Source organism: Carcharodon carcharias, chromosome 15, assembly GCF_017639515.1.
Source record: "Carcharodon carcharias isolate sCarCar2 chromosome 15, sCarCar2.pri, whole genome shotgun sequence".
Classification (NCBI taxonomy): domain Eukaryota; kingdom Metazoa; phylum Chordata; class Chondrichthyes; order Lamniformes; family Lamnidae; genus Carcharodon; species Carcharodon carcharias.
Window position 1 is genome coordinate 36,995,774 of NC_054481.1, and position 25,153 is coordinate 37,020,926.

At 43.3% G+C, this 25,153-nt stretch overlaps 1 protein-coding gene across 1 annotated transcript; it reads left to right on the top strand.

The window, feature by feature from the left end:
- The first annotated feature begins 7,790 nt into the window (after nt 1-7,790).
- rasd1 (RAS, dexamethasone-induced 1) lies at nt 7,791-9,987 on the top strand. The gene is made up of 2 exons (XM_041206627.1): nt 7,791-8,185; nt 8,903-9,987. Exons 1-2 carry the CDS (start codon nt 7,918-7,920, stop codon nt 9,427-9,429), a joined length of 795 nt encoding a protein of 264 aa, XP_041062561.1. The 5' UTR covers nt 7,791-7,917; the 3' UTR covers nt 9,430-9,987.
- The last annotated feature ends 15,166 nt before the right edge of the window (nt 9,988-25,153 follow it).

Consider the following 25,153-nt stretch of genomic DNA (forward strand, 5'->3'; position numbering starts at 1 on the left):
ACATCCAAGATACTTCACAGGAGCATTTTAAAACAAGATTTGACACTCAGCCACTTAAGGAGATATATGGGCAGATGCCCAAAAGGGGCTAGGTTTTAAGGTGTCTCTTAAAGGAGGATAGAGGTAGAGAGCCAGAGAGTTTTAGGGAGATAATTCCAAAGCGTGGACCTAGGCAGCTGAAGGCACAGCCACCAATGGTGGGGCGATTAAAAACAAGGACGCTGAAGAGGTAAGAATTTGATGAGTGCAGATATCTCTGAGGGTTTGGGAAGAGATTACAGAGATAGGGATGAGCAAGGCCATGGAGGTATTTGAAAACAAAATAAAAATTTTAAAATTGAGCATTGCTTAACCAGGAACCATTACAGGGGAGGGAAGATGGGCGGATGGGACTTGGTGCAAATTAGGACACGGGCAGCAGAGTTTTGGATGACCTCAAGTTTAAGGAGGGTAGAATGTGGGAAGCTGGTCAGGACTGTGTTGGAATACTCAGGTCTCGAGGTAACAAAGGGATGAACGAGGGTTTGACCTACATATGAGCTGAGGCAGGGGCGAAGTTGGGTAATGTTATGGAGATGAAAATAGGTGGTGTTAACGCCAGTAGGTGATTCGAAGCTCATCTCAGGCTCACATAGTACACCAAGGTTGTGAACAGTCAGATTCAGGCTCAGACGGTTGCCAGGCAGAGGGATGAAATGGGTGGCAAGGGAATTTTGTTTGTGGTGGGGACGGAAGACAATGTCTTCAGTGTTCCCAATAATTAGCTGGAGGAATTGTTGCTGCCATAGTACTGGATGTTGGACAAGAAATTTAGAGGCAGTGGAGGGTTCAAGGGAAGTGATGGTGACATCAGAATACATGTGAAAACTTACACTTTGTTTTTAGTTGATGGTACCAAGCAGCAGCAAGTAATTGAAAAATAGGAATGGGCCAAGGTTACATAATTGGGGGACAGTCATTCTGGAGGCACAGAGCATAGTTTATCTGAGGTGATTCCAAGCCTGGGACAGCAGCAGGAGAGTAGGTCAGTACAAGAGTAGTGTTGGGTTGGCTACGGCTTGGACATGAACCTCAGACAGGAGAAATTAAAGGTCTGTATGAGAGTTCAACTGACAGGAGAAAAGGGCTCTGAGAATAAAAAAAGAGATAGAAGAATTGTTGGAATGTGCCTTTAAGGGATAACAGCACGACATCAGTAGAAGGGAAATGTGTCATGTGATCCAGATATAGTTTCACTTTTGCTTTGAGCAGAGCACACACACACAGCTCCGATGTCTTCAAGCTTTATACCTATGTATAACTGTTCTCGTGTGCCTTGTCTGAATAAATGAACCCACAACGTGTTTATTCAATCCCTTATGAGTGATTGCTGTCTTGTGGTTTGTACAGTAAATAAGCCCAAGATATTATATCATTATAATAACACAAGGATCTGTATTTATCAGTCATTGGGCCAAATCTTCCTGAAAGCTAATGATGTGCTAATGAGGTGCACCATTATTAATGCACAAATTAGCCAGCAAGCTCCCAGAAAGCTCTGAGTTACACAGCTCCAGACGTTACTGGTCATTTTTTTTGTGGTTTGCCTTGAACAAATACCTTGCCTTTGACCTTCACTTACTTTAATGAATTTGCTGGATTTGTATATTAATTGCTGATTAAACTCTCTGCAGACAGTTAGGGTTCATAATTAATAATGTAACCCTTTCAATGAGATGAGGATTGTTAATACGATGCCAAACAATCTGTCTGGTGCTGAAAGAGAACAAAACTGTCATGTTACAATCTTTATGCATGCAGTAATTTATTGTTAAAGATTTCTAAAAGATCACATTTTAAGCCTTTTTTCCCCCTTACTTTTCCTTTCTGTCTCCTTTTCCAGCTGAAGGGGGCCAGAGCAAATTGGAACAGTACACCATATTGTAAATTGTACACCGAGGCCGTACTAGCAAGATTTGGCTCCAACACCTGAGCACAGTGCATACACTCGATAACACTGCCCGAAAAGGAAATCCACACATATTGAGTTCCCGATTTCAGTCATGATGTTCTCAGGATCTCTGAACCTCAGGGTCGTGTTGCTGTACAGCATTATCATCCAGAGGTGGTGTAACCTCTAGTCTGCGCACATTAAAAAATTCATTTAAGGGATGTGGGCATCACTGGCTAGGCCAGCAGTTAATGCCCATCCTTATAATTGCCTTGTGCTGGTGAGCTGCCTTCTTGAACCACTGCAGTCCACATGCTGTAGATACACACACAGTGCTATTAGGAAGCGTACTAGGATTTTGACCCAGCAACAGTGCAGGAACGGTGATATATTTTCAAATCAGGATGGTGAGTGGCTTGGAGGGGAACTTCTAGCTGGTGCTGTTCCCATGTAGCTGCTGCCTTTGTCCTTCTAGGTGGTAGCGGTCATGGGTCTGGAAGATGCGGTCTAAGGAGTCTTGGTGAGTTGCTGCAGTACATCTTGTAAATGGTACACACTGCTGCTACTGTGCGTCGGTGGTGGAGGGAGTGAATATTTTGGATGGGATGCCAATCAAGCGGGCTGCTTTGTCCTGGATGGTGTCAAGCTTCTTGAGTGTTGTGGGAGCTGCACTCATCCAGGCAAGTGGAGAGTATCCCATCACACTCCTGACTTGTGCCTTCTAGATGGTGGACAGGCTTTGGGGAGTCAGACTCTCTGTTTGTGTTCCCCTTTTCCATGAGTACTTTAAATGCCTGTGAGTGATTCTGGGTGCAGGTTGTCATGGTATTCTTATGAAATTGTTCAATTATGCTTGTGTATGACAATGGAGAGGCACAGAGTGACTAGCGTTTCCCTCCTGTGTTGGGCTGCTAACATATGGTGGGATATCAATAGCAACTTCAAACTGCTTTGTAGAACAGTGCAAGCCTACTCAGCTGTCTCTATTGTTGCAGTGTAGGCTGCTCCAGGGAGTCTAGCTTGGACATAACACTAGAAGTTCCAGCATCGTCACTGAAGACCAGTCATGTTGCATTTGTTGTGAACACAGTTCACAGGAAAAATGTGAAAACGGTTTGGTGCACATCTCAGCTGGACTATGTGACCCAAGGGAACTAAAGCTAGGGGCAAATTAAAAAAAAATCCATATCTTTAAAGCAGCATTTACATTTTATTGTAGTGATGTTTGAATCGGCAACAACATTCACACTTAATAACTCACCCACTGAGGAGATATGAGGAGGCTTCGCTTCTCATCTGAAAGCAGGCCTGTTCGTGATGTGACTCTGGCGCTAATTTTGTTTTTAATTTCGTGATAAGATATTTATAGAAACAGAAGCATTTACAGCATAGAAGGAGGCTTTTCGGCCCATTTCGTCTGTACCAGTCGAATCCAGACTAATCCCACTTTCCAGTTTTGACCCCTGGTCCTGTAGCGCAAAAAAACTTCCCCCTAAATGCCTACGAACATTTGACCATCCCTGTCTCTACTATAATAATAAAACAAAAACAATTACCTGGAAAAATTCAGCAGGTCTGGCAGCATCGGCGGAGAAGAAAAGAGTTGACGTTTCGAGTCCTCATGACCCTTCGACAGAACTTGAGTTCGAGTCCAGGAAAGAGCTGAAATATAAGCTGGTTTAAGGTGTGTGTGTGGGGGGCGGAGAGATAGAGAGACAGAGAGGTGGAGGGGGGGCGGTGTGGTTGTAGGGACAAACAAGCAGTGATAGAAGCAGATCATCAAAAGATGTCAACGACAATAGTACAATAGAACACATAGGTGTTAAAGTTAAAGTTGGTGATATTATCTAAACGAATGTGCTAATTAAGAATGGATGGTAGGGGACTCAAGGTATAGCTCTAGTGGGGTTTTTTTTATAATGGAAATAGGTGGGAAAAGGAAAATCTTTATAATTTATTGGGAAAAAAAAGGAAGGGGGAAACAGAAAGGGGGTGGGGATGGGGGAGGGAGCTCACGACCTAAAGTTGTTGAATTCAATATTCAGTCCGGAAGGCTGTAAAGTCCCTAGTCGGAAGATGAGGTGTTGTTCCTCCAGTTTGCGTTGGGCTTCACTGGAACAATGCAGCAAGCCAAGGACAGACATGTGGGCAAGAGAGCAGGGTGGAGTGTTAAAATGGCAAGCGACAGGGAGGTTTGGGTCATTCTTGCGGACAGACCGCAGGTGTTCTGCAAAGCAGTTGCCCAGTTTACGTTTGGTCTCTCCAATGTAGAGGAGACCACATTGGGAGCAACGAATGCAGTAGACTAAGTTGGGGGAAATGCAAGTGAAATGCTGCTTCACTTGAAAGGAGTGTTTGGGTCCTTGGACGGTGAGGAGAGAGGAAGTGAAGGGGCAGGTGTTGCATCTTTTGCGTGGGCATGGGGTTGTGCCATAGGAGGGGGTTGATGAGCAGGGGGTGATGGAGGAGTGGACCAGGGTGTCCCGGAGGGAGCGATCCCTACGGAATCTACTGTCTCTACTACATAGGTAGCGATATATATGTAACAAAAAAAGGTCAGGGTTATAATCTCTGACAATTAACGCCAGGTTTCCCTGGATGGGAGTAGGGATTGGTCACCATTGATTGATTGGGTTTGCTACGGATCTCCCTCCAGTCAGTGGATGTTGCTGCCCTCTTGCGACACAAGGGCGGAATCGCCATTTATTCTGTGGCAATATTTTAGTGTCGCTAAAACGTTTAGCAAATGTTTTGTTTATACGCTCTGCGGTGCAGTCTTTATCTGTTTGACTCATTACAAGTGGGGAACAGTAGCCTGGTGTTTATGGCATTAACACTGGCAACCCGAGATCATAAATTCATCAACCACCACCACCCCCCCCCCCCCCCCCACTCCCCCCAACAACCCAGGTCGAGTTGTGCAGAAAATCATTTCTTTAAATGTGGTGATTTGTACGCTGGTATGAAGGTAAATGACCATGAAAAGCTGCTAGGTTGTTTATAAACAGATTAACATCGTGACAGTGTCCTTTAGAAAAGGTCCTCACACCTCTACACTGCCTGACCTCAAACTGATCCCAGCCTCACACTTTTAATCCCCGTAGACCAAGAAAAATGCTATCACAATGAATGGTGTCCACATCTAGAAGCCAAACAATTTAAAAACTATATTTAATATATGCGTTTTTGAAAATTATTCCAGGTTAATTCAATGAAAATTTTACTGGAACTGAACCCGATTAAAGTAGATTTTTTTTGGTGGACTTTTAATGTAGTCAATAAAATCCACAAACTTTGGGGAACAGATAGAATTAATTCAAAATGGAACATAAAACTCCAAAAATGTCAATAACAATCGTACTAATGTATTCATCGCACAGTAGCTTGTGAAATACCGGGCGGTAAATCAGTTCCTGTTATATGAGTTTTGTTGTGAGCAGCAGTGCTGGAGTTCCGACAGCAGAAAATGTAAAAGCTTAGTCAGCGTCTGTCTAGTGTATACCGATCGACCGAGAAATGATTTTAGTGCACCAACAACTCTGTCTGTCTTGTTTACTTGAGCAATGTTCATTGTTATTGTGTTTGTGATCGCATAGTCAGAAATTAAAAGGTCCGATTCATCCTCATAGAATGCCGGGCTATTTGAACTGTCAGATACTTCATGTGTAATCCAGCCCCGTCAGGAGACTCTGGGGGGAGTACACTGCCACATTATTAATAGTATTCACCTCAGTAATGGTATTGATACAAGAACGAGACTCTTGGGGTAGTTTCCCGCTCGCAACCAACCCCAGTCCCCCAGCAAAGTAAAAGCAAAATGCTGCGGATGCTGGAAAAACTCAGCAGGTCTGACAGCATCTGTGGAAAGACAGAGCTAACGTTTCGAGACCGTTTGACTCTTCTCCAGAGCTCCCTGAAGAGTCACACGGACTCGAAACGTTAACTCTTGCCTTTCTCTCCACAGATGCTGTCAGACCTGCTGAGTTTTTGCAGCAATTTTTGTTTTTGCCCCAGCAAAGTAAAATGGGTCTGCTGCTTCAATATTACCAGCGCAGGGCCACGACACCTGTGCCAGAGCGTTAACACTCTGCAGCCTTCAAAAACAATCCAAGGCTGATTAATCTGGCTAAAAGCTAACTGTTGCATAAACAGAATGTCGATCATAAACTAATCATTTACAGAGAAACACCCATTGCTACAGCTGCTGCTTCCTAACTTAAAGTCACTTAATTCAAGCTATCAACAATTCAGAATGTGGCTCCAATTTACGTTGCTTAATTCACATTACCCAAGCATTCACATTTTAGCGCAAAATGTGGTGGCTTTGATTATGCCAGACTGCATTTTTTTTGTAAGATAGTACCAGCTCCTGACGTACGCCAAGTACGTACGCCACATGAGCTTTTGCAGCCCAGTCAGAGAGCTGTATTTAACGTTTCTTCGAAAAAAAAAAGCTAATTTTGGAGTTGATTTAGTGGGATGGAGGTAACAGAGAAAGTGCGTGGTGAAAAAAAACCGATGGGGTTTGGACATGGCACCGAACATGGGCAATTGTAATGAGGTTGCATAATACATATCAGGTAGCAAACGTGCCCTGTGCAAATGCCGTGTGATAGTGAGATGCTCCTGACCAGGGAAGTTCCATCTCTGCTCACTTGTAAATTCAGTCAGGGCTGTGTGCCACTGACCATGGAGGCTGCAAACACTGGTGGAAGCGCAGGGGGCAAGATCCCCGTCCATAATGACTGTCTAATTACCCCTGCTGGCCAGTGATGGTGTGTCACCATCATGACCCTGCAGTTAGACTATGGAATATTGCCAACGCTGAAATCCCTCTTTCTCTGCTATTTCAGTCGTCGTGTTAAACCGCTTACAATAATTAGGGTGACATTCTCTAAAATAGTTAACTTCACGCCAACTAGCATGCACCCGCTAGATCTCCCTTCATCGAAGGGCTCAGACAGGGAGTTGTGATGCCCCACACAGCCCAATAGCCCAAACGGAGTCAACAGTTATGGGCGCCGACGTGATAAGGTCTCCCCCCCCCCCCACCCCTCCCCCAACCCCCAACCCCCGTCAAACGCGCTGAGCGGTGTCAGCGGTTTGGGGCAGAGTGGGGGAAATGAAAGAGTTTAAAACAGAAAATAAAGGACAGCGCTGGGTTGGTCTCGGGGCTGGGGGTAAACCAGGAGGCTTTCTGTCAGAAATCCAAAGATATGGGGAAGGTCAAGCCGGAAAAAAAAGCCCGCATTTTAATGACTGGGAACAGTCGCCCCCATTGTAAATTCGTCCTAACTTTTTACAATATCCTCTTTCACATGCATCAGTCCCTCCAAACTCTCTTCCTGCCTCCAAGTTTCCCATTTAAAGTTTTCCACGTATTCCGGTTGTTTAATTATGTCAATTTCCTAACCAATTTCAGAAACAACACAGCCCCAATTTCCTGGCGTGCAAAACGTTGGGAGAGTTCGGGTATAAGATTAACGGTGGGCTATCTTTTATAGATATCCCCCCAACTCCCCCTCCCCCCCCCCCAAAACACTCTTCACAATACATTAGATTTAGTGAGGGTGGTGGAGGGCGGTGCTCAGAGCCGGCTGCACTGGGTGCAATGGTGGTGGTTTGATCGGTTAAGTGAGGGATGGAGTGTTCCTCTCTCCCTCTGGCAGTCCCTAACAAGGGTGAAGTTGACAGGAGGCTGCTTGACCGTGTGTGAGCTGTGCCCAGGCGTTTGACGTGCTACTAATTCTCAGACACACACTGTCCCGCTGTTTACTTTCAACACGCGGCTGGGTCTTGCAATGACGCCAGTTGCAGCCCCTATAAAAAGGCGCAAGCGGCGCTCGGCTTCTCCAGTTGCTACTTGATCTGCCTTGAGGAACTTTGCCATAGACTCTTCCACCCCTTCGGGATTTTCTCCCCGTCCGCCCTGAAACTCGGCTTTTTTTTCTCTCTCTCTCTTTCTCTCTCTCTCTCTCTCTCGGGTTATGATGAAGATGTCGCCCTGCGAGGCTGAGCTAAACATTCCCGCTAAGAACTGCTACCGGATGGTTATCCTGGGCTCGTCCAAAGTGGGCAAAAGCGCCATCGTGTCGCGCTTCCTGAGCGGCAAGTTCGAAGATCAGTACACGCCGACCATCGAAGATTTCCACCGCAAATTCTACAGCATCCGAGGCGACGTTTACCAGCTTGATATCCTGGACACGTCGGGGAACCATCCCTTCCCGGCTATGAGGCGCCTCTCCATCCTCACAGGTAATAAGCAGAGCTCTTCTCACTCCCACCCCCACCGACTTCCAAACTTGCAGAGCAACAGGCTCTGAAGTCTGATATCTATCTATCTATATATATATATATATATATATTCTGATTCCCTCCGGGAGCTGAATATTTTAACATCCTAAAGATTACGTTTTGAGCTTAAGTTTACAATCAAGCGGCCAGCAGTTAATATCCTCTAACCCCACTCTGTTTCTGGGGTGAACTGAAATCGGAAAGTGCTGAGAAAAGAAAACTCTGCATTCAGTCCTGAAGTGTCATCCTGGGTTTGAAACAGTAACTAAAACAGAATTACCTGGAAAAACTCAGCAGGTCTGGCAGCTGTCTGCTGCCAGACCTGCTGAGTTTTTCCAGGTAATTCTGTTTTTGTTTTGGATTTCCAGCATCCGCAGTTTTTTTGTTTTTATTTTTGAAACAGTAACTGTTGTTTCTCTCCACCGATGCTACTGAACTTTTCTTTTTCCCCTTTCCCAGCACTTTCTGTTTTGATTTCACATCTCCAGCGCCCGCAGTAATTTTGATTTTAATGTTATTTGTTATTTTTTGTGGGGGGTGGGGGTGGGGGTGAGCTGTTTTGTTAAGAAGCAGGGTGGTTGGGGGTTGGGAAGGAGGGTGGGGGTTGTTAAACATTTGTGAGACAGTGTTGTGTCTGGCCGTGCAGTAGTTTGATCAACTTGTGCTCCCCGTTTACAGGCGATGTCTTCATCCTGGTTTTCAGTCTGGACAACCAAGACTCCTTCGAGGAGGTCCACCGGCTCAAGCAGCAGATCGTGGAGACCAAGTCCTGCCTGAAGAATAAAACCAAGGAAAACATCGATGTCCCCATTGTCATCTGCGGCAACAAGAGTGACCGGGACTTTTACCGCGAGGTGCCGAGGGAGAAGATCCAGCAGCTCCTGGATGGCGACTCCAAGTGCGCTTACTTCGAGATCTCAGCCAAAAGGAACGCCAACGTGGACGAGATGTTCCAAGCCCTGTTCACCATGGCCAAGCTCCCGAGCGAGATGAGTCCGGACCTCCATAGGAAGGTCTCGGTGCAATACTGTGACATCCTGCACCGGAAAACCTTCCGGAGCAGGAAGATCAAAGACGAGGACGCCTACGGCATCGTCGCACCCTTCGCCAGGAGACCGAGTGTGCACAGCGACCTGATGTACATCAAGGAGAAGGCGATCGGCGGCGGCCAGGCCAGGGACAAGGACAGGTGTGTGATCAGCTAAAAGTCGCGTCGCCTTCACTTTTTTTTTACTTGAAAGAAGACGATTTGATGGATCCGGAGGAAAACAAAAGGGAGAGAGGATTTGGGAGAACAGGTGGTCCCGCCCGTTTCTTCGCAGCGTGAACCTGGGAAAGAAAGAGTGAGGAAGTTTCCTAAGACTGGCGAAGTCTTTGGGTTTTCTGCAGAGGGCAGTGCTCCTATATCCCGGTTAGGAGGCATTGTCTCTCTAACTGCTGGCCACACTGGGTCAGGTCCAGCAAGGACTGAAAATAAACCATGAACACACACACATACACACACAACAAATTGAGAGGCTATTTTGACGCGTCTCTTAAGGAATATTCATTTTGTCGTATTGACTGTGAAATATTTGTACTTGATTCTTTTTTATTTAAAGTCAATATAATGTAGTCTCGATGTGTACAAATTTCTACATGTAGTGCAATGAGCATCAAAATAAATTGTTTACAGTTGCCAACAATTTGTTGCATTTTGGCAGTAAAGTTGTACTTGAACAATGAACAAAGTCTTAATTTTTTAATAAATGTTTTGAGATGAAGTTTGTGTTCTGTTGTGATCTCTATTACTACTTACTTTTAATGGAAACAATAGATTTCAGATGAACTGTCATCCATTTAGATCTTTTCCCACCCCCTCCCTCCACCACCACCATCCCCCCCCACCCACCCCGGCACCAGCCTGTATCTTGTTCTCATGTTTTGCTTTCAGAAAGACCTGATGCTTGTTCTGCAATTAACACATTCGGCTATCTGAACTTTTTGCCACTATTAACACCTGCTTTAGTCTTTAACGCTAATGTCCATGACATTGTTGTCATTTAATCTCTCCTGACCGCCAACCTATCCCTGACCTATTTTGCTCCACCTGCACTGCACCCCCACGCTCCCCACCCACCAAACCTTGTGAACAGCAGAAAACGCATCACATTTCTACCTCTTCAGCTCTGGAGAAGAGTCATACAGGCTTGAAAGGTTGGCCCTGCTTCTCTCTCCACAGATGCTGCCAGACCTGCTGAGGTTTTCCAGCATTTTCTATTTTTATTTCAGATTTCATGTTCATACAGGTTTGATTTGTGAACAGGCTCATGTGGTGATTCTGCAGTCCTGCATGAGTTCATTTATTAGTTAAACACAGTAAAGAGAAGGTTATTGGGTAACGTAACAACAGTCTTTAAAATTCTGAAAGGTCCTAATAGAGTGGATACAGAGGGAATGTTTCCACTTGAGGGGAAGAGCATAATGAGAGGTCATTAATATCGGGTAGTCACCAAGAAATCCAATAGGGAATTCAGGAGAAGCTTCTTTACCCAGAGAGGTAAGTATGTGGGACTCACTCCCACAGGGAGTGGTTGTTTTACCATACAACATCCATGTAGCTCATGTGTGGGCAGCTTTAAATCTATTATAAGTTTATAGTATTTATGAAATGAAGGAGAAGCCAGATAAGTATATGAGAGAGAAGGGAATACAGGGTTACAATGATTGATAAGGAACAATGGAAAGAGGCTTGAGTGGAACATAAATGGAATTGTTGAGCCAAATGGCCTTTTTCTGAGCTATCCTATGTTAAAAAAAAACTGGAGATGGGACAGAGGTGACCGAACTAGGCAGCTAAAAGTGGCATGGCATGTGATGAAACCTGCAGGTATATCAATCAATGATAGGAAAGATATCCACCCAACATGCATCCCTGAAATAGCATGAGTAGAACAGATTAACTGGCCATTTATCTCATTGCTGTTTGTCACATCTTACAGTGTGCAATTGGCTGCACGTTTGCCTAAAAAATGTGATTACACTTCAAATAAATTAATTGGCTATAAAGCACTTTGAGACAGACTGGGGTCTTGAAAGGTGCTAAATAAATTAAGGTTTTTTTCAATAGCTTGCCAGAGAACCAGTCAGTATACACAGGTTTAAGAATTCTACTAAATGATTTCACTGAAAATGAATTCACTCAACACAAGCTGGAGAAACAGCACCTCATCATCTTATTAGGCATTTTAGAGTCTTCTTGGCTCAACACTGAGTCCAAAAATTTTGGACTATGAACTCCGTCCTCCATTTTCATTCAGATTTTTTTTTGCCAAGGTTTGAAACTTGTTTTTCATGTTTTTGACCAAATGCTTTGTTTCTTTATTACAGCCATTACTACTCCCTTTGCCTTTTGTTCCAAGACATCACTGTCGTTTAATTTCTTCCACCCTCTACCCTATCCCAGACCGTTCCTTTAGTTCATCCTCCCCCTCCCACCTTTCAATGGCATAAAATTCAATCACATTTCCAACTTCCTTCAGTTCCGGACTCAACGTTAACTCTATTTCCCTCTCCGCAGATGTTGCCAGACCTGCTGAATATTTCCAGCACTTTGTTTTTATATTAAAACCTTCCTTTAACTTGATTTGCAAACTTAGACATCATATCTTGCTTTGATATATGGCGTGTGAACAAAATGTTTATTTAATACAATGAAGGCATATTTCAAATCAACACATTCAATTATTGAAGAACCTGCCATCTCACAACTAACTGGGAGAAGATGACTTCTAACCTGACCAATTCTATCTAATAATTAATCCAAAGCGCGTTTTTAAAATCAGTAAAATAAATGACATATTTGTCATTGCATCACAGTTATATTTAAATATTAACTGTCTGCAGTCCATGTCTCATGCTGTCTTTTGCTCCATGCAAATTCCTTGCTGAATTACAAATGATATATTTCCCCTTGTGCTCCTTTGCCTCAACGGAGTTTGATTGATTGCCTACACAGGCCTCCAATTTCAGGCTCTGTGGATGCGCCCTCATGTGGTTTCATTCTTACCTGTCTGATCAGAGACAATGAATCTCCATTAATGATACAAAAATGGTCCTGCCCCTATACCACTCAATACCTTCAGGGTTCTGCATATGCCCATCTCCCTTAGCCCAATTCTTTCTCATCCCATCCGACCTGCTAGAAGTGTACAAGAGTATGCTTCTGGCCGGCAGCATGTCAGAATCCATGAGGAAAGGCATCATCACCCTTATCTGCAAGCACAAGAGAGGAAATTAGAAATTAGCGACCCATTTCACTGTTGAAATTAGACTATAAGATTCTGACCAAGGTCATCGCCAATCAGGTCAAGTCTGGTCTGGAATTGGTGATCCACCCCGAGCAGGTGTGCTCTGTGCCCAGCAGGAAGATTTCTGAGAGCCTCGCACTACTCAGGGATACGATTGGTTATGTGCAGGACAGGGGTGTGGACACCTGCTTCATCAGCCTGGATCAGGAGAAGGCCTTTGACAGAATATCACATACCTACATGGTGGATGTGCCCTCCAAAATGGGGTTTGGGGAGGGAATTCGCAATTGGATCCAACTGCACTACACAAACATCTGTAGCGCAGTCTCAATCATTGAGTGAGAATCAGATAGCTTTCCTATTAAATCTGGAGTCAGGAAGGGCTACCCTCGCTCCCCTATCCTGTTTGTGTGTTGCACAGAACACTTTGCTGAGTCCATCAGGAAGGATCCAGGCATAAGAGGAGTGACGATCCCAGACAGTGGAGGCACTCAGGTCAAAGCCTCCCTGTACATGGATGATGTCGCCGTCTTCTGCTCGGATCCGCTGTCGATGCGCAGACTGATCCACATCTGCGACCAGTTCGAACTGGCCTCGGGAGCCAAGGTAAATCGTGGGAAGAGCGAGGCCATGTTCTTTGGGAACTGGGCTGACCGATCCTTTGTCCCCTTCACTGTCAGGGTTGATGGCCTGAAGGTGCTGGGGATATGGTTCGGAGGGACCGGGGCATGCGTTAGAAACTGGAAGGAGCAAGTGTCTATGGTGCAAAGAAAACTGGGCATGTGGGAGTGACGCTCCCTCTCCATTGCGGGTAGGAACCTGGTCATCAGGTGTGAGGCACTATTGCTGTTGCTGTGTGTGGCGCAGGTCTGGCCCATTCCAGACTCCTGCAAATTGGCAATCATCTGAGCCATCTTTTGCTTTATCTGGAGGTCGAAAAGGATCATGTCCGCAGCGACATGATGTACAAGCCTCTAAATAAGGGGGGAAAAATGTGCCCAACATCGCCCTTATACTGATGGCCACCTTTGTGTGCGGCTGCATCAAGCTGTGCGTAGATCCTCGGTACGCAAACACCAAGTGTCACTACGTGCTAAGGTTCTACCTGTCCCCGGTGTTGCGAACGATGGGTCTGGCCACACTGCTGTGGAATGCTCCAAGTAGTTGGACTGTGCCGTACCACCTGTCCCTTGTGGAAAATTTATGCACAGAAACACCTTTGACCACAAATCCATCAGGCAATGGTCGGCATGTAATGTCTTAGAGGCCCTGTGGGAAAAGGAGAGGGTGGATCCTGTGGGATGGTTCCCCGATCAGACTGCCAAAGTCATTTGGCAGAATGCCTCATCACCAGAACTTTCCAACAAGCACCAAGATGTAGCTTGGCTGGTGGTGAGAAAGGCCCTCCTCGTCAGATCCTTCCAACACGCCAGGAGTCTCACCCCCTCTGCACATTGCCTTTAAGGTGGCTGTGGTGGGGACGAGACCGTTGTTCACCTCCTTGTGGATTGTGCCTTTGCGAAGAAGGTCTGGAGAGAGATGCAGTGGTTTCTGTTGAAGTTCATCCCGAGCAGTTCTGTGACACAGGACTCTGTGCTCTATTGACTGTTCCTAGGGACACACACTGAGACAAACATCAACTGCAGCTGGAGGATTATCAACTTGGTGAAAGACGCTCTTTGGTCTGCCTGAAACTTGTTGGTCTTCCAGCGCAAAAAGTTGTCCACGACTGAGTGTTGCAGTCTGGCACATTCCAGAGTCCAGGACTACATGCTGAGGGACGCACTAAAGCTCGGGGCAGCCACCGCAAAGGCTCAATGGGGAAAGGTCGGTGTCTAAGACCTTTCTGCCATTGTGCACCGAGGGGCTGGGAACTGTTGAGAGCCCCTTGGGCAGTACAGCTCACAATGAATGTATGCATTGAATACTAATTGTATTATAATTGTATTGAAGCACCTCAGAGTGCAACATGATGTATGTTGATAACTCCAAAACCATTGTCTGATTGTCTGTAATTACCATATTGAAATGATTATAATATTCATTGATTGTATTGAAGCACCTCGTGGTCCATGTGTAAAAGTTGAATCTGATTGCACTTTTTGTAATGGCAATTTAGAAATGTTTTGTAATGTTCTTCCAGATATTTTACGAATAAAGTATATTTTTAAAATAAAAAAAAATCTTGGTGATACAATATGTAGATTTGAGATGTGCTTCCAGATGTATGCTGCTGACACCAAACTCTATCTGCAGCACCTTCTTTGATTACCTCAGTGCTGTCAGATTACTGGCTGAGCAGAAGTGCCAAAACATTCTCCAGCTGAAGATAAGGAAGACCAAAATTGTCATTTTCAGCTCCTGTTATAAATTAATTCCCTGGCCAAGGATTTCTTCCTCCCCAGTAACCAGGTCAGACTACACTGAACTGGACAACATCTTCTTGACCTGTTCAGTCCAGTCTGGGCTTCAAACCCACATCCTAAACATCACCAAAATCACTTACTTTAAAGCTGTGTAATGCTTTCTCTTTCCACTCCTTTCTCAGCCTCAGTGAAGTTAAATTTCTTAGAAACGTCTCTGTCACAGCTAAACTCAATTTTATTTTAGTGTCCTCCTTCCTGACCTCTTATACTTCCCCCTCTAACTTGTCCAGTGTTAAGACATCCATATCTTGTCCCAAACTAAGTCCTGCTTGCCCATGTCCTCTGTCTTGGCTGATCAAAACTTTCCTTTACTCCCAGTACATTTTTAAATCTTCAGTTTCAAAACCCTTCACCGACTTACCTCACCTGAACTTTACATGGTCCTACAGCCTTATATCACATCCTATACTCCTTCGCTCTCTGATTCTGGGCTTTTGTGCAGGTCCTCATTTCACCCTACCATTGATGTCCTACCTTCGACTGCTTGGCCCCAATCTCTGGAACTCCTTCCAAAATCCCCTTCCTTTGTTTTACACTGTTCCAAGACAATTTCTTTGATCAAGCTTTAAGTTACCCTTTCTAATCTATTTCCTCATTAAACAACTATTCAGTTTCCTTTTTTTCTACCCTCACCTGGGCTATTTCCTACATCAAAAGCATTCCATGAAAGCTGTGTACGTGTACACTCTTTTAGTTTGCTCCTTTTTAGCGTTTTATTAAGTATTTCTCCTCAGGGTGCAAACCAGCAGAGTTTGCACAGTGAATGGAGAGTCATTGAACACCACCAATGATGATCACAGGTTGCAGTTGCATATCAATGAGCAGAAAATTCTTCCAATGTGTTGTCATGAATTTCAATCTTATCAAATAATCTGTAAATAGAATGGTATTGTTGAGAAAATGTATTTTTGGTTAATTCATCATTACGGCCATCGGCCAAAGTCTACCAGAATGCACAATTATATCAAAGGAGTTTTACAGTATGTTTGTGAAAGTGGCACCTTGAGATGTGTGTGTAAAATAACATTGAGCTTCTCATCAAAGGCTATAATTTTCTTACAAATGCTGTAACATGTTACTGTTAAAAACTTCATGTCCCTACAGTTAAACATTAATCTGTTTGAAGTAATTTGGTTCAGAATCAAAATTTTAGAGCCACTTTGTGAAAACCAAATCAAAATATAAAGAAAATTGACAACCAGCTAGTAACAGTGGTGCTCTTTTATTTAACTATTACATACAGACATAAAGAGTGAGCCTGGGTTTCAAAATTACAGTGTCCTCGTCAGGAACATTTTGAACTTGGGATATTCATGTTTTGCACACAGATATATCATCTCAAACTACACACCCACTCTGACAGAATTTGTGTAAATACATTCATTTCTGGCATTTGTTCTTCTGAACAAATCTGTACTAACTGGTGAGTCAGCATCTTAAAAAGGCAATTTACGTGAACCAAATTAACTCACTTTTAGGGGTTATTTTCTCATAGCTTTTTATCTTGTCATTCCTTATCTTTATGCTGGAATAGATTGTAGCATTTTCATCAAACATTTTGCAAGAAGCGGCATTGTAACTTTCCAATGCAAATTTAAGACTAATGTATAAATGGTATCTTACAAGATTTCTATATGCAGTCCGCAGTCAGTAAAATGCAATAATTAATTATGTTAAGGCATATGGTTGTCAGATCACACTAAGAAGACTGTCTTCAGTTTAGCCTGATATACGGTGCATTGAAAACACAATAAGAATGATTCAAAAATGCAAGGGCTTGACCTACAAAGAACGATTAGAGAAATAATGCCCATAGTATAGAATGATGGTAGTTGGTTGCTGGGCTTCAGAGTTCTACAGAAATATTACGTGGCATAAATAGAATAAAACATGGTCTGGAGACACTGATTTCGCAGCAATGTGTTGAGCAGGTTGATTAAAGTGCCAAGGAGCTCCAACTCTGGCCACAACACAATGGCACAGTGCAGCTCTGCATGCTGACATTTCAAAGTGATGTAAGCATTTTGCACAAAGTCAGTTTTCTTTGTAAGGTTTCTCTGAGCACTTGGCCAAAGGCATGAATTGGCAAACAACTAGAAAGCCACCTACCACTTTTTGTGCTTCAGCACACATTGAGGTCAGATACTGATAGTGGTCCTCCTCTTGGTATCATGCCCTGAGGACTTCCATTGGATTGGTCAATGATTATACTTGGCAACACACTGCAGCGGTTTGCCATTGCCTTCTGCTGTACGGCTAACCAGGAAACTCTCCCACTCTTACCACCTGCCATCAGGCATATTAGAAGGATTTACAGGCTGATAATCAACCTGTTTGTCCACATTATGAACACACTGTCCACAGCCATGAAGTCCTAGAGTGGGGCTTGAACCCATAGCTTCTAGTTCAGGGGTAGGGATCCTACTATTGTGCAACAAGACCTCCTTCAGATAGTGATCAATGTTTTCTAAACAAGAACCACCATACATCCCCAGAATTCCTTCTTAATTGTTATTTCCAGACTTGTTGAACCTTCCCTTTATCATTTCTCACCTGTTATTTAAAATTTTTATCAGTCTCAGGATGTGGGCATCTCTGATACGGCCGACATTTATTGACCATCCCAGTTATCCTGAGGAGGTGGTGGCCCTCTTGCTTGAACCAATTGCAGCAGTTTGATACACTGAGTAAATATTGCAGCTAAGTCAGAAGGTAGTTCAGAGCTAATCATGTTGGTGTGGTATTGGAATCATATATGGGCCAGGCCAGGTAAAGGAAAAGTGAACCTTTTTCATGAAGCGAGTGGTTAAGGCCTGGAATGTACTGCCTGAGAGCGCGACGGAAGCAGGTCCAATCGAAGCATACATTAGAATTCAAAAGGAATCAAATTAGACTATTAGCAGAAAACAATGAAAGTGCAGGGTTATGGGGAGAAAGCAGGAGAATGGCACTAGATAATTTGCTCATTCGGAGAGCCTGTGATGACACAATGGGCTGAATGGCCACCTCCAACGCTGTAACAATTCTGTTTTCTTCCTTCAAGGACATGAATAAACCAGTTGAGTTGCTGGAATATGAACAGATTTTGTTTGCTGCTCTACAGTAGCCTGTGAAGCAAACTCTTTTTCCCTGGCACATTCGGCATTAGGATCTACTGCTTGAGCAAAATTAATTTTCTGTTCCACAAGGGAGGAAGTGGTCAGTTTACCTGGCCATGCTCAGGAAGAATTCAGCCAGCTTATCAGACTGATTTCACAAAATGAATTAATAAGGACTATAAGTGTTGAATGCCCCACTTAGCAGCAGCTTCTCCTTTCTTTGTTCATTACTGCTGTGAGCCAGAATGAATTTTCATTTCCAAATCATAAATCTTGATGGTGACAGCAAGTCCTGTTTTGCAGGTCTCCTGCATTCGCTGCTCCCAACGCAGTCTCCTATACATTGGAGATACCAAATGCAGACTGGGTGACCGTTTTGCAGAACACCTTCGGTCTGTCCGCAAGCATGACCCAGACCTCCCTGTCACTTGCTATTTCAACACTCCACCCTGCTCTCCTGTCCATCCTTGGCCTGCTGCAATGTTCCAATGAAACTTAATGCAAACTGGAGGAACTGCACCTCATCTTCCGAATAGGCACTTTACAGCCTTCTGGACCTAATATTGAGTTCAACAACTTCAGACCATGAGCTCTCTCCTCTGTCCTCACCCCCTTTATATCCCCTTTTTCAATATTCTTTCTCATTTCTTAAATTTTATTTTTTCATTTTTATTTTTCATCCACTTATTTTTATTTCTATTTTTTATTCAAATTCATTCTTATTCATTGTTTTATCCTACATTCAATCTTTTTCCTACCACTTTCCCGTCCCCATACCCCACCTCCACAAGGGCCACTGTCATTTGTTTATGTTCTTTCCAGAGTGCTTACCCTGCCGTTACCACATTCTGCTCTCCAACCTTAATGCCACCACTAGCACCCCCTTTAGACAGTGTCACTATCATTAACACCCCTTTGTCCTTTTGTCCATTTCATCTCTGGCAATCTCTCCTTTGCCTCCACCTATCACTGGCCTTCTATCCACCCTTTGCCTGCTCCATTCCCCTTAAACAGTATAAATTTCATTACATTTTACTGTCAACTACCCCTCCCCCAGACTCAAGCCATTGGTCACTCAACATGCCAATCATCACAGAGCCCCACCTTCACATGGCTTTTCAATGCTTTGATTTTTGAACATCAGGTCACCATATTGCTTGGGCAGTCGCTTCAGCATCATAATACAGTACAAAAAAAGCCCAGGGAAACATAGTGAGAAGGGCCTCAGAAAAGACACCACAGGTCACATAGTGATTACCAATATTATAAATACTTCTTGGTCTGCCCTTTACCATCACTAACATAATAATTCAAGTCCACCAAGTGGCTTATTTCTTTTCCTAATCACAATAATTTTAATAAGTTCAAAAATTATGACTTTTGTTTTGCGATAACTGAAGATGGCATTAACTGCGCCACAGCTTCAACAACAATCTTTTATATTGAGAAAATGAAAATGCAATAGTTCTGGTGATTTACATATTATGCTCACAAAACAACGTACAATGCTCATGTACAGAACATTTCTGACATAGGCATGACTGATCTTTCATGATTTTGTATAGCTATGGTGTGCCAAATTAGAATGGGTTTAGTTCGGACAGATGTTCCCAATAGTTGATGGTAGAAGGACTAGGGGACACAGATTTAAGGTTTTAGGCAAGAAAACATGAGGGATGTGAGGAAGAACCGTAATGATGTGGAACTCTCTGCCTATGAGGAGGTGGAGATGATCAATGAATTCAAAAGAAAACTGAGGGAAGTAAACTTGCAGAGCTATGGGATAGAGCAGGGGAATGGGACGACTGAACTCAATCTACAGAGAGCCAGCATGGATTTGATGGGCCAAATGGCCTTTTTTGGTGCTGTTATGACTCCATTATTGCATTAAGTATAACACTTGGTTGGCATACTAGACTTGTGCACTAGTCTCATTTTTGGTACCCAAGTCCAAATCTAAACCGGACGGATAGGATGAAGGTTCCTCACTTCCGCCAACTTCAAGGGCTTCATGAGAACAGAGATTTGGGAGTTTCTGCTCAGTTCCTCATCGCTGACCTCAAGAGAAAGTTGCTCACAAACTTCCAGCAATCTCAGTGTCATGGATTTCCCATTTCTGGACGTCATGTGGTGCCAAAGGGATCTCCAGGCATCCAGCAACTATACAAAGATACGAAATTGGAGAAGTAGGCCATTTGGCCCCTCGAGCCTGCTCTGCCATTCAATAAGATCAAAACTGATCCGTGTGTTGAGTTCTACATTCGCATCTACCCCTGATAACCTTTGATTCCCTTGCCTAACAAGAATCTGTCTTAAAAACATTCAGTGATCCCGCTTCCACTGCCTTCTGAGGCAGAGAGTTCCAAAGGCCCACAACCCTCCGAGAGGAAAAATTTCTCAACTCTGTCCTATAAGTGCAACCCCTAATTTTAAAACTACGGCATCAGTTAAGCAACCATTCATATTTAAGCAAACTAGTGAATAAAATATACTGATTATCCTTCACTTTTAATTCAATTTTATAGAGAGCAAAATAAGTGGCAAGGATTAAGGCATAAGCTGAAAAATCATGAACAGTCAAAAAAAATTAACTCAAAATATTTATTAGGAGAAACTTTTACTTTTCCCAAATATAAAATTCGTTTCCCAGCACTCATGAAGCTGTTCAGCAGTAATTATTAATGTAGTACAATGTTAAAAACCCAGGTATACCTAATTTCGTAAGGTGTGACTTTCTCAAGAATTTTTACAGCAAGGCTAATAGTGTAAATGCAAGTATTCATCAGTTCAGTGATTTCTAATTGGTTGAACATGGAACAGCTCATCCAATGGACAAATACAGGATTACAGACACCAAAGGCTCAAGGCGGCAGCTCACTACCCCCTTCTCAAGGGCAATTAGGGGTGGCAATAAAAGCTGGCCTAGCCAGCGACACCCATAACCCATGAATGAATAAAAAAACCTTTTCTGGATATCCATGTTTAATTGTGCACCCACAATTTAATGTAATGATGACAAACGTTGAGTTTCTCAAAATCCACACCATGATTGAGGAAATAAACTACCTATAATGTAAGTATGGATCCCTATGGGGAAATACCAAAACCAAAAGCTCACCTTCTGAGGAATCTCAGGCACAAATCCAACTCCTATTGGTTAGTGATTTAGATATGTAATGTATTCTGTAAATACATTAACACAATTGAACTCCTTCCAACGTGGGCAAATAACAAAGTACAAGCAAAAAACTGCGGATGCTGGAAATCCAAAACAAAAATAAAAATACCTGGAAAAACTCAGGTCTGGCAGCATCTGCCATATGACTTTTCAACTTTTTTCAACAATATGGACTCGAAATGTTAATTGTGTTCCTCTCCGCAGATGCTGCCAGACTTGCTGAGTTTTTCCACGTATTTTTGGTTAACATAAAATACAATATTAGAATACAGGATGTTAAGAAGCATAGTAGGCTCAATGATTGGAAGCCAAATCCATTTATCGCTTTCCAAAAAAAAATCCTGGAGTTGCTGGGATTCCAGTTAAGAATAAACTGGAGGGGCCATGTACCAGGAGTCCTGAAATTTTGGTCAAATGAATGTCCTATAATATACCCAAGTTGATTGCAAAGTTAAAGCAAATATTAAAATATTTAATGAATGTACTGCATAATAAGACAAAAAAAAACAAACTTGCATTTGCACAGCACTTTTCACAACCTCAGTGTCTCAAAACATTACAGCTAATGAAGCACTTTTGAAATGCAATCACTGTTGTAATGCAGGGAAATGCAGCAGCCAATTTGCACACATCAATGCTCCATAAGAAGCAATTAGGTAAAAGAACCGGATAATCTGTTTTTAATGAAACTGACTGAGGGGTAAAGATCGACCAAGACAGGAGGAGAACTCCCTTGATCTTCTATGAACAGTGCCAAGGAACTTCTTTCATCCTCAGAGGGCAAACATGGCATCAGCTTAACATCTCGTAATCAAATGGGTACTGTTTTAATTTATCTTCACATTAATTGTAGTTGTACTCACAAGCAGTTGAATGATCTGCATGATTTAAACAGACCCTGTATCTAATTCGTAGCAAGACCATGTAAGTTTAAAGGCTATAGTTGGTGCCTAGCCTATCATGTGGATCATTGGTCTTTCAACTTCAAAGGGAAGACGTGTTACATTTTTTATGATGGTTAGATGATGTCTGCAAAGAAGGTGGTAGGAAAATAATGTATTAATCAGAGATACAACAAAGATGACATTTGTTAAAGGAATATGGCCTTGGGTGATAGGAAAGTAACAGCTTCATAGATTATTAGAAAGCCTTTGATAACTCATTAATTATGAATGCTTTAAGCCTAATGGCTTTATTGACAGATCAATCAGGATGAAAACTATACAAAAGTTAGGGAGTTGTAAACCTAAATTTATTTATAGTGGACATTAAAGGGGACTAAGTAGCAATGAAACATTGTAATATTCAGAAAGCGGTATAATGAGTGAGTGCACAGTGAGATACCTCAATTTGTTTGAAGAAAATTCAATGAACATCTTGCTTTCAGCTTGAAACTGACTTTCCTTTTTAATTTCTGGTGAACTTACAAAGTTTTGCCATAAGTGCTTCTGTTAAGTGTGCTTAATTATTGTTAATAATGATTACATGCTTAATAAGTCTGGAATGTCTACAATGTTTTAGTTTCAAATTCAGTGTAGATTCTCTACCAGCCAATCAGGTCACAGATTTACCGTGATGCCACTTGTAATTTTTTTTTAAGACCCGAGGTAAGGTTTTTATACTCAACGCTCTGGAACTCCGCCCTCTGACTCTGCTCCCTGGAACTAGGCCACGAATCCCAGAGGTAAGGTTTTTATACTCACCTCTCTGGAACTCCGCCCTCCAACTCTGCTCCATGGAACTAGGCCACGAATCCCCGAGGTAAGGTTTTTATACTCACCTCTCTGGAACTCCGCCCTCCGACTCTGCTCCCTGGAACTAGGCGCGAATCCCCAAGGTAAGGTTTTTATACTCACCTCTCTGGAACTCCGCCATCTGACTCTGCTCCCTGGAACTTTACATATATGTAAAAAGCAAGAGGGTAGCCAGGGAAAGGGTAGGTCCACTCAGGGACAGAGGTGGGAATGTGTGTGTGGAGCCAGAAAAAATGGGAAGGATACTAAATGAATACTTCTCATCAGTATTCACCAAAGAGAAGGACTTAGCAGTCAATTTGTCTAGGGAAGAGTGTGTAGATAGCCTGGATCATGCTGAGATCGAAAATGAGGTGGTGTTAGGTGTCTTGAAGAATATTAAGGTGGATAAGTCCCCAGGGCCAGATGGGATCTACCCCAGAGTACCGAGGGAGGCAAGGGAGGAGATTGCTGGGGCCTTGACAGAAATCTTTGTATCCTCACTGGCTACGGGTGAGGTCTCAGAGGACTAGAGAATGGCCAATGTTGTTCCATTGTTTAAGAAGGGTAGCAGGGATAATCCAGGAAATTACTGGCCGGTGAGCCTTATGTCAGTGGTAGAGAAATTATTGGAGAAGATTCTTTGTGACAGGATTTACTACCATTTGGAAGCAAATGGGCATATTAGTGAGAGGCAGCATGGTTTTGTGAAGGGGAGGTCGTGTCTCGCTAACTTGATCGAGTTTTTCGAGTAAGTGACAAAGATGATCGACAATGGAAGGGCAGTGGATGTTATATACATGGATTTCAGTAAGGCCTTTGACAAGGTCCCTCATGGCAGACTGGTACAGAAGGTAAAGTCTGGCAAGCTGGCTTGGTCATAACAGAGGGTAGCAGTGGAAGGGTGCTTTACTGAATGGAGAGTTGTGACTAGTGGAGTTCCGCAGGGATCAGTGCTGGGACCTTTGCTGTTTGTAGTATACATAAATGATTTGGAGGAAAATGTAACTGGGACAATTAGTAAATTTGCAGATGACACTAAGGTTGGAGGAGTTGCAGGTAGTGAAGAGGATTGTCAAAGGATACAAAGGGATATAGATCAGTTGGAGACTTGGGCGGAGAAACGGCAGATGGAATTTAATTTGGACAAATGAGAGGTAATGCACTTTGGAAGGTCTAATACAGGCATGAATTATACGTAAATGGCAGAACCCTTAAGTGCATCGACAGGCAGAGGGATCTGGGTGTACAGGTCCACAGGTCACTGAAAGTGGCAACACAGGTGGATAAGGTAGTCAGGAAGGCATGAAGGCATATGGCATGCTTGCCTTCATTGGCAGGGGTATTGAGTATAAAAACTGGAAAGTCATGCTGCAGCTGTATAGAACCTTGGTTAGGCCACACTTGGAATATTGCGTGCAATTCTGGTCACCACATTACCTGAAGGATATGGAGGCGTAGGAGAGGGTGCAGAGGAGATTTACCAGGATGCTGCCTGGTCTGGAGGTTATTAGCTATGAAGAGAGGTTGGAGAAACCCGGATTGTTCTCACTAGAGCTATGGAGATTGATGGGTGACTTGATAGAAGTTTACAAAATTATGAGTGGCATGGACAGAGAAGCTTTTTCCCAGGGTGGAAGAGTCAATTACTAGGGGACATAGATTTAAGGTGAGAAGAGAAGACTATAGAGGAGATGAGCGGGGCAAGTTTTTTTTTTTACGCAGAAGGTAGAGAGTGTCTGGAATTCGCTGCCAGAGGAGGTGGTGGAAGCATGTATGATAGTGGTGTTTAAGAGGCAGCTTGACAAATACATGAATAGGATGGGAATAGAGGGATACGGACCCAGGAAGTGCAAAATGTTTTAGTTGACGGGCAAAATGATCGGCGCAGGCTTGGAGGGCCGAAGGGCCTGTTCCTGTGCTGTACTTTTCTTTGTTCTTTGTTTGCCTATTCACAATGGTGTGAACCCTATTATTTTGGAAAATTGATGTAGAAACTGGAACACCCATTGTCTTTCTTATTAGATTATTAGGCATTTTCAACAATGAGCACTCGCTTAGTATTGCGATACAGTGTCTGCATAGATTAAGTGCTTGAACCCTCAACCTTCTCCTGAGAAGCAAGAGTGCTACCAATGAAACAAAGTTAACACCTCAATGTCTAAAACATCATTGCTTAAATTATGAACTGAAAAAGTACAGATC